Source organism: Salarias fasciatus, chromosome 4, assembly GCF_902148845.1.
Source record: "Salarias fasciatus chromosome 4, fSalaFa1.1, whole genome shotgun sequence".
In the NCBI taxonomy this organism is placed as follows: Eukaryota; Metazoa; Chordata; class Actinopteri; order Blenniiformes; family Blenniidae; genus Salarias; species Salarias fasciatus.
This window is the reverse complement of record NC_043748.1, coordinates 16,329,729-16,345,293: the sequence shown is the minus strand read 5'-3', so window position 1 is coordinate 16,345,293 and position 15,565 is coordinate 16,329,729. Positions and strand designations below refer to the sequence as shown.

General features: G+C 39.8%; 1 protein-coding gene and 1 long non-coding RNA gene across 2 annotated transcripts in view; one reads left to right on the top strand and one right to left on the bottom strand.

Moving 5' to 3' along the window:
• The window catches only part of LOC115387529 (uncharacterized), a 26,630-nt gene extending 12,706 nt beyond the window's left edge, over positions 1-13,924 (bottom strand). The window contains exons 1-2 of the mRNA XM_030090270.1: positions 13,813-13,924; positions 13,419-13,724 (exon numbers count right to left, since the gene is read on the bottom strand). Coding sequence (XP_029946130.1) covers positions 13,419-13,724; positions 13,813-13,861 — 355 coding nt within the window. The 5' untranslated portion in view covers positions 13,862-13,924. The remainder of the gene's footprint in view (positions 1-13,418; positions 13,725-13,812) is intronic.
• Positions 1-15,565, top strand: part of LOC115387532 (uncharacterized) — a 17,976-nt gene extending 2,411 nt beyond the window's left edge. Inside the window, exons 2-3 of the long non-coding RNA XR_003931385.1 lie at positions 7,968-7,970; positions 15,508-15,565. This is a non-coding gene — a long non-coding RNA (uncharacterized LOC115387532). The remainder of the gene's footprint in view (positions 1-7,967; positions 7,971-15,507) is intronic.

Sequence of the window (15,565 nt, the reverse complement as noted above, 5' to 3'; positions counted from 1 at the left end):
TATTAGTAATGGTGACTTGACAAGTTGAAAGAGAACCAACTGAAGCAGTTGGAGTGATGTTGGATTGTAATCCCTTCGAAAACAAACTTCATTGCTGCTGTTTATACAGACTGGGTATAATAACAGACGAAGTTTATTGTGGATGTGTTCATCTTCAGTTGTATTTTGTTGTTTGTTAAAACCACACACACACACACATACACACCTTTGTGGATTATGAGCACAGATAAAGTGAAGAGAAGAGGAAAGCTCCAATCACTTCTGTTCCTTCTTCGAACGTGGACTGGGGCGGGTCACGGCCTGTGGGGGCCGGTTCTCTTGAATGTGTTCATTCTTTGCCTGAGTGGGTGGGGCCTGTTCTTGGGCTCTTGGACCCTGGACCCTCTGCTCTGCGCGCCCTGGGCATCCTGTGCCTGGCGTGGTCGGCGCCTTCTGGTCTTAGTCCGCTGGGCCCCAGCTCCCGTGTCTGCCAGGGGTCCCGGCCGGGGCCTTCCTCTGCCCACTTCTGGACCGGTGCATGGACGTCTGCCTGGGGTGGCGGCTGGGATCTGGGCTCTGGGATTGTCGCCAGTTGTCTGGGCACTGAGGGCCTTTCTGGCGTGCTTCTGGTCTTCTCAGAGGTCAGAGGTCAGAGGTCACATCTGTATGAACACAGTTACATTGCTTGATCACGCTGATTTTTTTTTTTTTTTGATAAATATTTTTATTGACATTTTTAGGTCACACACAACAAACATCAGAACCCAGAACACTTCCCCCACAAACATCAAAACACAAATACAGAAGGCATGCATCGAAAAACCTCAAGGCAAAACAAAGATATCAGGCAGGCAGTGGCAAACTAAAAGTGAATGTGTCCAGATATTTCAGTCCATGCTAGTCCATATAGACCCTTTCGTCGGGCCTGGAACCCGTCGATCACGCTGATCTTAAATCAGTCTTCATATCCTGCATGTGGACTCGGTCACCTTGTTGGTTTGTGGGGTGTTAGAATAATGGCTATCTGTATTAGGTCTCTCCTGATGCCTTGGTTTGTAATTTGACACCTGGATCCTCACCTTGCACCTTGCACGTCCCAGTTGTGCCTCCTAACAAAAATCTGTAGGATGTTATTTGTTACATCTCTGTGCAGTCACACTGGCCGGTCGTCAGAGTGTCGGTTAATTGAAGGATCGTCGAGTCTTTGCACTCTCTTCCTTCTCTCCTCTCTTTTTTGTTCCCTTATTTGTTTCCTTCACATTCTTCCTGTATTTCTGTCCCCAGGTCAGGTCCAGAAAAGTCGTGTATCAGTATTCAAAATAAATAAAATAAAGTAAGAAATCATACAATCTTTAGAGCTTTATGTCTATAAGCTCCTCTTGGAAGACCAAATCTGTCGGGCAGATGGAGGCAGCCAGACCTCCATTCTGCTGCTTTGATGCTGGACAGTGCAGGTTAAAAAAAAGAACTTGTGCTATATTTTAGATGCATGTTTTTGCATTTGTTTGTTTGAGTTTTATCAGTGTTTATTAGGGCTGTCAACTGCTTAAAATATTTAATCGCGATTATTCGCATGATTGTCCATAGTTAACTATCAATTTATCACAAATTGATCACACAGTTTTGTAAATGTAAATGTACATTAAAGGGAAAACTTTCAAGTTCTTAATAATCTCATCAACATGGGCGTGGACAAATATGCTTGCTTTATGTAAATGTATGTTTATTGTTGTTGCCACAATCCAGAACAATGTCTAATACTGTCCAGCATCATCTCCAAATAACCTCAAACATTTTGCAGGCTCAAAAAATAGGCTGGAAGGACATTTTGACCTGAATGGAACATCATTTAGTAATAATTTGACTATGTGGTGTCCAACCAACTAAATTTTCAGTTTTTCAAACATTTTTCAACACAAACTGATTGAGCTTATGCATCACAATAACAGACTCCTGAACCAGCGAGTCCTTTTGGTCAGGAATAGAAGAGAATTACCTGGGACCTTCATAAAAGAAAATAATGGCACAGCCTCCTCATTCCTCTCTGCTCCCCATCCAATGTGTTGTCACCTCAGACATTACATACGGAGATGCTGCATGCATGCGGCGGCCATCTTGTGGAGGTGCCACTCACTGCCACTCATGATGTATTTGACAAATTATGCCTGAGTTTTCCACACTGCTTCTTCTTCTTCTTCTTCTTTTGTTTTGGCGTATCACAAACAGCTTTAAGGTGCCGCCACCTACTATACAGGAGTGTGCAGTATCACATCACATGCCTCTGTTTCCCAAACTACAGTGCAAGATGAGGGTCACAAAACACGCATCAAATAAATTAGTGGTGTCAATAGGAATTTTAATTAACTCATGATTATTGATTTAACTTTGACAGCATGACGGTATCTGACAGTATTTATATTTGTTTGAGTGCTGGTTATTATTAGGAAGAGGACTGGGGTACGGGGTACATTGAGGCATGAATGAATGAACTGAGGGAATGAGCGTCCTCCTCGCTAGCTGCTCATACTGAAGCCAAATGAAAACATTGGGATTCCTGAGAGTTACGCCAGTGTTGGGATTCATGTCAAAAAAATTCTCAACTCCGCTATTAAAAACAGTTTTTGAGGATCCACCCTCAAAACACAGCTGCATCTCTTTTTTTTCTTTTTCACTATATGCGACATTCTGTCATAAACAGCCGTGTCCCCTGATGGCCCATCTGGGAGCCCTTTTGGTTCCTCAGGTACTTGTAATGTTATCCTTTTTCTTGACCTTTCCCGATCCTCCTTCCTCTTTTCGGGACTCACCAACTCTCTACAACAGACACAGTTACAACTGCCCAGGTATCTCTTGAGTTTTTTTTAAAAGGAAAAGAAACATGCATACATTTTAAGACATGGTTTGTCGCCACACATAATGTCTTGTTCACACAGGTTACAACAGCATTTCTCACATGTGTGTGATTGTACCTACACATAGACATGCATAATATGGAAGGTACTAGGTAATTGTTCAACAAAACTCACACTGCCAACATTGTTTTGAGAGAAATTTGAGACTGCTTTCTGTGTTCAGTTTACTGTCACCTTAACATCCTTCATATTGCAGCGTGGATGAATTCATAGGGATTGCAGGTTGTTGGTTATAATGGCCATGTTTACATGGGAATTTTGATTCCCAAGAAAACTTAATTCCACTTTAAATGACCTTGTAAACACCTAATTCTGAATGAAGAATTATTATTATTAATAGTGGACATATCAGTATCACTTCAGCTCCCTGTCCTATCAGAACCCTTTCAAGTTGAGGTGCTAAATCGGAATTAAATCAATTAAATAAAGGTGAATAAACCTGTTTTTCATGTAAACCTTATTTCGTAATTAATATTCCTATGCAAATGAAAAGAAGAATACTTTAGTTTGGAAGATTCTTCAATAATTATGAATTAAAAAGCATCATGTAACCGTGGCAAATGACCTCTTCTGCAGGGGCGCCGAAAAGGGGGGAAACGGGAAGGATTCTCGGGGCCCAGAAAGGCCCCTGATAAAATTGTAATACTGACAAAGTGAATAGGGCACTATCTTTTCTTTTCTTTTCTTTTCATGGGGCCCAAACTCCCTGGTGGCTCCCCTGCTCTTCTGCATCTGTTTCTTCAGTTCAAAATGATTCGACCAAATCCTACACAGCTTTGGTGTTGAAAACAAAATTGCCAATCATATGACAATTTGAAAGCTGAAGCCAGATGTAGGTTTCATCATTTGGTTTCTGGCTGTATTCGAGGCACCTGTGAGTTTGGCTGGTTACATGATCAAAGCAGACGTTTAATCTGAAAATGATCACTGCAAAGTGGTCAGGATGGCACTCACAGCATTAATATATTGACAAAAACAAATCTCACCATCAATGATTATTTTTTCCTTGCAAATGCATCCCAGAAGAGTCTGCATTTGAATGTTAATGTCATCTTTATGCATATAGCATATTTAAAAAGGACCGGCGGACATTCAAAGCACAAAAGGGATTAAGTACTGATCACGACGTGTGGGGGGGGGGCTTGTGGCCCCCGGCCCGGAACACACCAGCCGTTCGGGAAACCTCCCGATGGCCACCCCGCCCCTGTTCGGAACTGTTCGCGAGGGGAACAAGCTGCTTCTGTGGCTTCTGCGATGATCGCTCCCGCTGCATGCCACTTCCTAAACAATGTTCTGCTCGAGACAAGCGCGCGCACAGAGGCTGCGACTCCACATGACACGTCATCACGCAAACGCGTTCCCACATTGATTGGCATTACGACTGCCCAATCATAAGTTGGAACCATACAATTCTGATTGATTCTAAGGATCCTCCAGTATACCTTTAAAATCAACCCTGAACCTACCCACAAGCCAGTGGAGTGAAGAAAGCACCGGAGTTATGTGCTCCTGTTTCTTAGTTCCGGTTGGGAAGCGAGCGGCTGCATTTTGAACTTGCTGCAGGCGGTTCAGTTCAGACTTGTCCATGCCAACACACAAGGAATTACAATAATCGATGCGTGATGAGATAAAAGCATGGGTGGCTTTTTCTAGATCAGGCCTGCTTAGATATGGCTTGACTTTAGCGAGGAGCCGAAGCTGGAAGAAACTTGCCTTCACCACTGCACTGATCTGCTCATCAACTCTGATTGCCCCATCAATGATAACAGCCGGGTTTTTAGCCTGTGGTCTTATGTATGGTGTCAGTGGGCCGAGGGAGCTGGCAAGGACCTGGACCTGACTGAACCACAATGATTTAATCTGACTGAGGTAAATTGTCAATTTTACTTCAATTTTATTGTTTTTCACTGCTTAAGAAGAATAAAAATCTCTGAGCACTGTCTGCTACGTTCAGTCATTCAAAAACAGAAACAGTTGCTGAACCTCCAATGGAAGCAATTTTGGCTCCAGTATTTTGCAAAGGGACACTTTGACACATCAGCTTTGGAACTGGAAGACAACACCCTTCCCCCACTCAGCCACAGTCGCTCAGTCTGGTGAGGCTTATTGAATTGGGAGATGTGTTACAGTTTGGTCTTCCAGTCTGAAGTGTCAGTTTGTTGGCTCGGTGCGGAAGCACCTGCTGTGGTTTGGATGCTTTCCTGTGTTCCATAAATATTAAGCAGTGAGGACACTGAAAACCACAAGTCTAATATATATATCTAAATACTGATATTATCGTTTATAAGTTGAAAAGATCTGTTGATGTTTTCTGAGTGTAATATTGGAATGTTAATTTATCGGTAATTTATATTTTCCTGAGTAAATATATATTTGCTTCTTAACCTTTTCCTCAAAATTAAAACATTATTGAATAATTCTGATGTAAGTGTGAACGTGTATCTTTTTTTTACAAAGTAAAATATAATGTTTATGCAATGACAATGCATTAAAAAAGACATGGTAAGTTTTCCTGCTTATTGTGTCTTTTGTGACTAAAACTGAAAATAAAAGGCAACTCTATGCTTCAGATCAGTCTTGTGGAGGTTTTGTAATACCACCAAACACTGTGATACCAGCTCCCACTGTACTGTACACAACACCATACACTCTGACAAAAACCTCAGTCTGACAAGGTGCACGGTCAGCATTTTCTGTTGCATCTTAACATTTGAATTTCTTTGTGCTTGAATGTAAATATCAACAAACTTAGATGCAAGATTGTTTTCAGTATTTTGCCATCTTGAGTGTATGCAATGCAGTTGTTTATTTATTCAGAGAATTTCTGTTCTTCTATTATTTGAAATGCATACAACATCTAAAAAAAAAAACGTGAGGATAACTATGCGCATGTTCAGAGTCTGTCAGGGTCCATGTTTGTCTTGTCTATTTTTTGTTAGGTTATGTTTCTGGTTTCAGGCTCCTCAGCTTCCCCTCATCGTGTTTGATTGCTGTTCTGCCCTGATGTCTTTCACCTGTGCCTGATTGTGTGATTGTCTGCACCTGATGGCTGCTCTATAAGTTGGGCTTCAGTTGGTCTGTGTTCTTCTCTGGGTGGACTGTGTTTCTCAGGGATGTTTTGTCCGTGTGTCTGTTTCTTTGTGTCTCATGGCTGTTGCTCCTGGCATTTTGAGTCCATCACCAGCCTGTGACAGTCATTGAGAAAATCTGAGTATTTGAACATTCTTACTGCCCTCCAGAACACTTGTACTTGACACATGAGCAAAAAATGTGCTTACATTTTTTTTAACAATTCGCATCAGCATTTCAGTTTATGTTGTTGTGACTGTTGTGCAAACTGATTCAACACTGTACAGAAGGGGGAAAAAAAATCATATTTTTGTTAAAAAATCCACAAGCTTTCACTAATCTCCTGTGTCCAAAACTATCATATAACTTTCATAAATGAGGGAATTATCTGAGGTTTTGTTTATCATATGATTTGTTGCTTCAGATCATTTGCAGAGAGGTTTTTGTCCTTCCTCGTGTCACTGTGGCTCCCAGTATAGCCACACTGGCTCACACCAATACAAAAACCTGTGACTGAGTCTGTCCGGACTTATTTAATGTCTCCTGCTGTGTTTTTATTGGCAGACACTGACAATTTTTTTTAAATCTTTTTTAAAAGTTTTGTCTTTGGTGTGCCTTTTCATGCTGCATTATTTTCCACTCTGAAAAGGTCCTATTTGATGAACTTTAATACATCTTAAATGTGGTGTGAAGTACATTTGTTCGTGAACAAAATGAATATTTCTTGCTGAATATTTTATGTTTAAAATAATTAATACAAGATCACATTAATTGATTTATATTCAACCATACTATTGTATCTATAACTAATATAAAAACTGTTCATGCATATTTTTTTTTTTTTCGCGTTCAGACACATTTCCAGGTGAAACCAGTAACAAGCTGGTTTGGATTGGTCGTTCTGAACCTCCACATAAACCTTTTCATTATTTTTTCTGAGGGAAAAAATTGTGGATTTTGTAAATTCAAAAATATCCTTATTCATTTCAGTTTTCAGGCCACATGGTAGTTCAACCTCTGGTCTTGTGGTGAATATTTCTCCAGTTGAAGTTTTGGCTTTAAAAAAAATTCTATGTTGAGTTTGGAGAGCGTCTGTCGTGGTCTGTCTCACTGGCCTTTACAAACATGACAAAAAGCTGACCACATGTTAAAATTTTGCTGCTGGTCTGCAAAGCTCTATATTCTTCAGACACAAACACTTTTCCCAGAGTTGAAGTTGGAAAAGTTGATTTTCATTTTTAAGAACCAAATGTTATGAAGAAGCTCCCAGAAAAAGGCAGGATGCTGTAACTCGAGCTCTTTTTAAAAATGATTTGACAATGTTTTTAATTTGCTTCTTCCTTTCAGAACAGCAGTCATGTTGTCCTGCATAATCTTGTATTGCTTTAAAAATAGTTGCCTTGTCTAGTCTGAGGGGATTAAAAGAAAAAAAATAAAGAGGTTAATGTTGGATTCAGACAGTTGTCTGTGCAGAAGCACCAAGGTTCATCAAAACAACACAAAAATCACCAAAAGGTGTTGGACTTATTCAGCTACATTTTAGAAACTAATCATGTTCGATTTTTGTTGTCATTAACTGTGGTGCTTTTATCACCAAAATCAACTTAATCAATTTCCAAACACTGCTTTTGTTGTTTCCTCTTTATAAAATCAATATACTTGGTATATATGTGAGAAAGTCTCAGAATTGATGAATGCTTTGTTAATTTTCTTTATTTTTGACAGGCTGCAGAGAAACTTGCTCAGTATTGTCAGTTTTTAATGCCGCGCTGCCTTCAGATCAGTGCAGGTTTTTGTTGGATCATTAAACACTGTGGTAGCTGCTCCATACACAATGACAGACACTTAGACAAAAACCTTTGCCTGATAGAATGAATCATCATCAGTTGTTACTCTCAGGAAGGACAACAGACATATTTTTTTCTTTTTTTGGGGGGGGGGGATTTGTATTTCCGGATTTCTAAAAAGTAATTGTTTTGTTTCTTAAATTTTTGATGAATTTCTTAGATGGTTTGCTCTGGAACTGTATCACTGTTTTCGGATCTTCTGTCAATATTAAAAGATCTGATGATAGTTTTATTGTAAATCTGCAGGAAGCAGTAAAATAACAGTTATTTTAAACATCAGCAAGTGGAAGGTTTTTGTATTCAATAAGTTTATTACTGCTGGTTAAAGTTTTAAAAAATAAAACTTGTCTTTTGAAATGTGAAAACACAACATTTCCTTTTTTAGGTTTGTCATCCAAAGTCTGGACGTAGCAAAAGGTGAATGCACTGAAGTTGTATCTCTTGTTAAAGTGTGCATGAGTCCCCATCATGATTAATATGTTACATTAGTTTGATGTTTTGTTTTTCTTTCTAAATGTAAAATAACTTCATTTCAAATCATTTAGGGCTTCATGATTATTTTAAAATTACTTTATCACTTTAAGATAAAATCACTTCATCTTATGAAACACTGTTGCTCAGTGGTCAGTGCAAAGTTTATCATATTTTTCAGGATCCTTTAAAGCCTTTCAGCAAATCTGAAAAAGCTGTTTTACGTTTGGATGGTTTCATAAGTGTAATCTGGCTTCATACCATCATTGGAAACTCTGCCTCCTGTATGTACGGTCAGGGGTGCTGCCAGCGAGTTTGGGCCCCATGAAAAGAAAAGAAAGTGCCACAGTCCCGGGCCCACGAAAAGCCCTGACTGGAGCCTTTCTGGGCCCCTATTAATGATGGACCCCGAGAATCCTTCCCTTCCGACCCCCCCCCCCCCCCCCCCCCCCCCCCCCCCCTTTCGGCGCCCCTGTGTACGGTTCATACAGGATCAAGCTGTCTTCCCTTGACAGGTTTTTGTCACTGTGTGATTCACTGTGGCTACCCGAGCTGTATATACACTGTCTGTCATCCTCATACAAAAACCTGTCCCACTGTCTGACTGCTAAATGCTGACTGGCAGCTGGTAATGGAAGGGATTTCTGAACAGAAAAAAGATGTATGAGATCAGAATCGACATGAGTCCAAAGTTTTAATTTCTACAACTGCAGTTTATGCATAAAATCTTCCCAGACAATTATTGGTGAATGTGGTTATTTGATTTATATCTAATCCAGTACATTAACAAATCCTCCAACATGAGCAACTGCTGAAAAACGAAACTAAATTATTTAATGTGTTTATTAATTAAATGAACTAAATTAGAGGTTAGGATAGTGAGACTGTAATCAGGAGTTTGCAGGTTTGATTCCCACTGCTGACAGGTCACTGCTGTGGGTCCCTCAGCAAGGCTCAACTGAAAAGAAAAACTCTAGATGAGGTGTCAAAATGACTGAAATAAAGGAAAATCCTCAATTAAAAAAAAATTAAATCTGGTTTTAGAGTCATTGTGTGATATTTATCATTGTAATTATTATTCATTCACAGGGATCCTTGTTCAAAGCCTGATGACCACGAGAAAATGAGATGACTTTAAGTTTGACAGTTTTTGTCACGGTGTGTAAGATGGTGTACTGAAAAAAACTGTCCCAAAACTGTGCTGTAGCTGAACCACAGTGACATACACTCATACCAAAACCTCTTCCCTCTCTCTCATGAATGCTGATTTCAATTATGTTTGAATGGAACAACAAAGCTGAATTTTATATTAATAGAATTAAAAAGCGCTCCGCTCCGATCACAGCCCCGATCACAATGTTGTTTTATTATATATGGTGTTCTTATTGTTGTTGGTGACTGATTTGACCTGTGGCTGAAGTCTGCGCTCTCTGAGTGCCAAATTCTAGTTCATTGAAATTTGATGATATAGTTGACTATAAAAAACTTCAGATATTATATAAAGCTAATAGGAACATGTTACCTGGAAAAATTCAAGAAAGATTCGAAAAAAGAGAAAGCTGTTATAATCTAAAAGGGACTGACATTTAAAAAAAAAACCCAGATTCAGAACAAAAATAATGGAACGTACTGTGAGGGTTAAGGGAACCAATCTGTGGAGTGCACTTCAGAAAGAAGTAAGAGGAATGCAAACAATCACAGCATTTAAAAGAAATGTAAAAACTACATTACTGAGAAATGATGCAATGTTGGACACATGAGATATGTGTCCAGCATTGCATAATTTTCTTCTGGCAGAATGGAATTGGTCTTGGCATTTTAAAGACAGATTATGATTGAAATGTTTGACGGAATATAAGAGACCGGACAAAGGAGAGGTAGATAGAAAAAAAAGTAATAGCAATGTGTAACTAGTGTAAAATCAGGTGAAAGAACATGATGGTGTTTGTAAATATTGGGAAAATATGATATGATGAAAGAAGGGGCAGACATTACAAGTTATTCTTCTTTCTGCTCCTTTTTCATTCATTCTTGTATTTTATTATTTTCTTGTTTGTATACTTTTTGTGTTATCTTTTGAATGAAAATAAAAATAAAAAGTCGTGACTAGCAATTCTCAAAATCATCATTCATATTTATGAATATAATTTGTAGTTCTGAGAGGTTTAGTTTTAGTTCTGAAGTGTTGATTCTTCAAATCATTGCTGTATTTTAACATGATTTTCTTTATTCCTTTCTGTCTTCTTTTAAATTAACTGTATTGACTGACGAACCTTGAAACAAGAAGAGACATGAGCAATAACACAACCCATTGTGATTTTGTATTTTATGAAAACCCTTGAAAGAAGTATACATTCAACAGATGCTTTGTTGCTCTCTGTTAACAAAGTCCACTCTTTTGTTTATATTAGTTTGTCTGGAAATTTTTCTTTGCATCAGTGCTAATTGACACTAATTCTTTATTTTTTACATTTGTATTCCTTGTAAATGTGACAGTTTTACTCACTTGACTCATCCTGAGTTTATGACCATGCAAATCCTCATGGCAGAAATGAAAGTCATCTCCTGCACAGAGCTTGCATAACAGAACAGCATCGCTGCACTGACCTCTGTTGGAAAAGCTGAAGCCGTGCTGTGCTGAGTGGAGTCATCACATTTCACAGCCTTGTCTTGGAAAATGCATATTTTTACCACGAGATGGTGGTTAAAGCAGGATTTCCAACTCAGTGGAGTCATCTTTCCACTGGCTGACAGAGTTGCATGCCTCAGTGGGAGACAGTGGCGGCGCCAGAGTATTTTTTCTGGTGGGGCTAAGGTGGGGCTGACCCATATTGTGGCAGGGCTCCAAAAAATGCCAGAACTTCAATGTGAATGTATATTTAAAATAAAACAACACCCCGACTCGATCTAGATGCAGTGAGCACACGGTCGCTCCCTCATTCAAGCCAACTTTCCTCGTTTGCCGCACTTTTGTCCGTGTGAGGCTTCTGTAGCGCACGACACCAACTGTTATTCTGAGCACGCACATCAAGCATGGCGGAGAGCCTGTCTTCCTTCTGAAAGTCAGCGATTTGTATGGCCTGCAGAAAAATCATGTACAACAGAACAACCGTTCTGGCTGCTTTCCGTCTCCAGTCCGGAATCACCGCAGCACCCCGCCTGCACTGCCTCTGCCGTCCACTGGAGGAGGCTGCCAGATCTGTTATGACATGAAACCAGTTTAACTCAATAGAAAGCATCAGTTTGCGTATAAGGCCAAGCGTGGTACGGAGGATGCTGTGGCATGTCTCCTCCACCCCCTCCTTCAACATCTGGAAACACCTGGCAACCTTGCAGCAGTTCTTTTTGTGGATTTAAGTTCAGCCTTTAACACCATACAACGCCACCTGATGATACACAAATTACAGCAGTTAAACATCTCAAGTCATCCACTTGATCCATAGTTTTTTGAGCAACAGACCACAGGCTGTGAGGATAGGAACTGCCATATCTGACACCACCATTACCAACACTGGCGCCCCACAGGGCTGTGTCCTCAGTCCCTTTCTCTACATGCTCTGTGACTGTACAAGCCCCACACCTATCACTACATACTAATACTCTGATGACACTGCAATTTGAAAGAACTGGCCTCGTTTACATTTTCAAGACTGGAATTTGTGTAGTGAAGTTAATGTAGATTTGAAGTATTGAATAAACATGGTCATAACAGACCCGGGGTAGGCTGGGGACATGTCCCCTGCACTTCCCATGTCTGTCCCCTCTGTCCACCAAAATCTTCCAGTTGTTACAATCACATAATCCATTGTCGGCATTTGATGAGGTGATTTTCCGAGCCGTCTTGATGCAAACAGTTGTGGGTGACGGACTGGAGACGAGCTGCAGACCATGTTCAGCAAACCAGCCTGAGAAAGCAACTTTAAATGTTTTTCAATCAATCAATCAATCAAATTTTATTTGATATAGCACTTTTCATATTTATAAAAATAACACAAAGTGCTGAACATTAAAAACACATAAAAACCAGAAGAAAAGTTTTTTCGACAAAACAAATCGTGTAAGGTGAGTTGAAACGACGAACCTTCCCTGAACTGACTGGGAGTAATATGACGAGGCTTCCCCTACTCATGTCTGATTGCTGTTCCCTGTCCTGATGTCGTTCACCTGAGCCTGATTAGTCATTGCCTTCACCTGGTGCTCTGGGCTGATGAGGGGATCTCTGCCTGTGTTCAGGTTGTTGATTGTCTTGTCTTCATGCTATGTTTGCTTGTCTTCTGTTTGATGTCTGTGTCCCGCTTCGGTTCGTGTTCCAGCTCCTCTGCTGAAGCAACTCAGAGTCCTGGATTTAATGCAGGGGTGTCCAAAGTCGGTCCTGGAGGGCCGCAGTCCTGCATGTTTTCCATGTTCTCCCTGCTTCAACACAGCTGATTGCAATGAGGCTCGTTATCTGGCTTTCTGCTGGACTTGGCCATGAATCATCATGAGATTCAGGTGTGTTGAAGCAGGGAGACATGGAAAACATGCAGGACTGCGGCCCTCCAGGACCGACTTTGGACACGCCTGATTGAATGCATCAGTCCATGGTGGACCTTTTTTGTTTTTGTGTACTTATTGAATTTCGTGGATCTTGTTTTTTTCTGAATGGACTATATGAATATGAGTTATTCAGTCTACTCCGTCAGTGCCTGCCATCATGGGTCCTCCTCCATGTACCACCCCACCCTAAATGTGACACAGTCCACCGTACATTACATACCAACAAATATGCATGTTTGTGTGTCCGTAAGTGTGTAAAATTTTAGTTTTGATTGTGATTGATTAACACATTTTTCTTTCAGTCAGGTGTTCAATCAAAAAAGGATTTTTTTTGACAAACAATTTATTTCAGTTTAACTCCATTTCCAATCACATTAGGAAAGAGTCATTTATCCGTGAGCATGTTTGCTTTTGTGAGAAGTATTAGCCCAGTACCAAGATACAATGTTTTAAGCTGTCTGAATTCATTTTGAGACACATTTGGAAAGTATTTTGAAGAAAAAAAAAGAGTCTGAAGTAAAAAATAGCCTTTAAAAAACAGTCTCGAAAACCTGAGAACAGACTACTGTGGGATTTTGTACAGCTGTAACACTAAGCTCACACACTGTGTCTCTGGCACAGTAATAAACAGCAGAATCTTCCATTTTTAGACTGTTCATCTGCAGAAGCAGCTGATTTCTGCTGTCGTCTCTGGAGATGGTGAAGCGGCCCCGGACTGACTCAGAGTAATATTTGCTACTGCCGCTGGTGTGCATGGCAATCCACTCCAGTCCTTTCCCAGGAGCCTGTCTGATCCAGGCCATCCAGTTGCTACTCAGTGTGATTCCAGAGCCTGTACAGGTCAATGTGTGGGACTCTCCTGGCTTTTTGACCACAGGATCAGACTCAGTCAGAGTCTGACTACGAGCTCCTGTCAATACAAAACACACAGTTTCTCTTGCTGTCAGGAACAATATATCGAAATAGAAAACCAACATAAGGTTTGTGAAATGCTTCACCTGCCCAGCAGAGAGTTAAAAGCAGTAGTCTGAAGCTGCTGGAGGCCATCGTGTTAAACTGCCTGTTTACTGCTGTCTGTCATTCTCTGAGCAGCCAGTAAGTAGAGGTGGAAGATGTGTTTTGCATTGACTCCTCCTCATGGAAAAGTAACAGGTCAGAGTGAGTCTTCTGGTGAGCTGGTTCTGGACCACAGGCTGCATGTTTGACACCCCTGCATGTTATGTGAATTTGTTTTTTGTTTTTTTTTTGTTGTTTTTTTTTTTCAAATCATTGTTAAAAGTGTCAGTAAAAGATGTTGCAAATCATTGAGAACTTTGATATGTTTACCCAAATCAGTGAAGGCAATTAACAGAGAACAAGAAAGCTGTATAGACGCTTCTCATATGATCAATTCTTTGTTATATTATTAGAAACATTTGCTGTGAAATCTCCATTCATGGTGATTGATCCTTTCTGATCAATGTGTTTCAGATGGAAGTTTTCCTGGGTCAACACAAGTTTGGTAGCTAAAGTAAACAGTCAAGTTGTCCTTTTTTTCCTTTCAGTATTTTCAGTGACCTCTGCTGACCGCTATTCTCTCAGGAGAATAATACACTTTCAGATAAAGAAAAGCAAATGTTTTACATCAGGTTCATGTACTGTATAGAGTTTTTGGTAACACTTTACTTGAAGCCCCCCTGTATAATACATTTTAAGTAGTTTTTAGTAATACATTTATAAAGCATCATGCCATTATAGTACGTGCAGCTATAGTTATAAACACTCAAATGATCACAATGCCAGGACCTAACCCTGACCCTAATCCTATGCTGTATAGTGGGTTATAAAGCATTACAATCATTTATGCGTGTTTATAACTACTTATAATGTGTTATACCGGGTGCTTCAAGTAAAGTGTTCCCGAGTTTTTTATATACAATATTAACACAAATATTATTTTAATCTATTTTCATAGTTGATCATCTGTGCTTTTTGAAAACTGTTCTGTCATGTGTGAGTGTGCACACGTCTTTGTCAAAAGCTACATTTCTCACTTTCATGGCTTCTGTTGGATCTATTAAAATGTAAGAGTCCGTCATGCTATCACCAGAAAAGATACCCAACATCTTCACTGTCTCTCCAGGTTGTTTCACCTCTGGAGAAGATTGTTGTAGCTGGATCGAACTTGAAACTCCTGGAAGAAGATCAAGTTATTGTCTCACCATGAACAGTGACAACAAATAATACACCACAGAGAAGTCTGCTCTTCATTCTCATGTGATTAAAAAAAAAGTCCTCTTGTTTAAGATGATTGTTTCAAATATCTGTGAAATCAATGTTTTCTTTACCAACAAAGTTTGTGGATGTTGCTGCATTTGACCAGTGAGCCACCACTTGTCCATGTCTGATCTGAACAGAGAACAACCTCAAACAGACAGAAGAGGATCAGTGATGGACTTTTTTTTGGATTGGAAAACATTTACTTTTATTTCATCACAGAGAGAGATAAAACCGTGCAGACTTCTGAGGGAAAAATGCATATTAAAGCTTGACATAATATTCTTGAATTTGTGCATCGAAATATTTACCATTTTAAATAAATCACTGTGGTTGCCTTTATTTATTCTGACTTACATGTCAATGAATCTGACTGTTATTTATGTGTTGTCCTGTTTTTGTGCAGGTCTGTTGGTGCTTTGTGTCACTGTGGGGAGACGCACACAGTAGTAAACTCCTGAGTCTTCAGGCTGCATATTCTGTCCCTGAATGGTC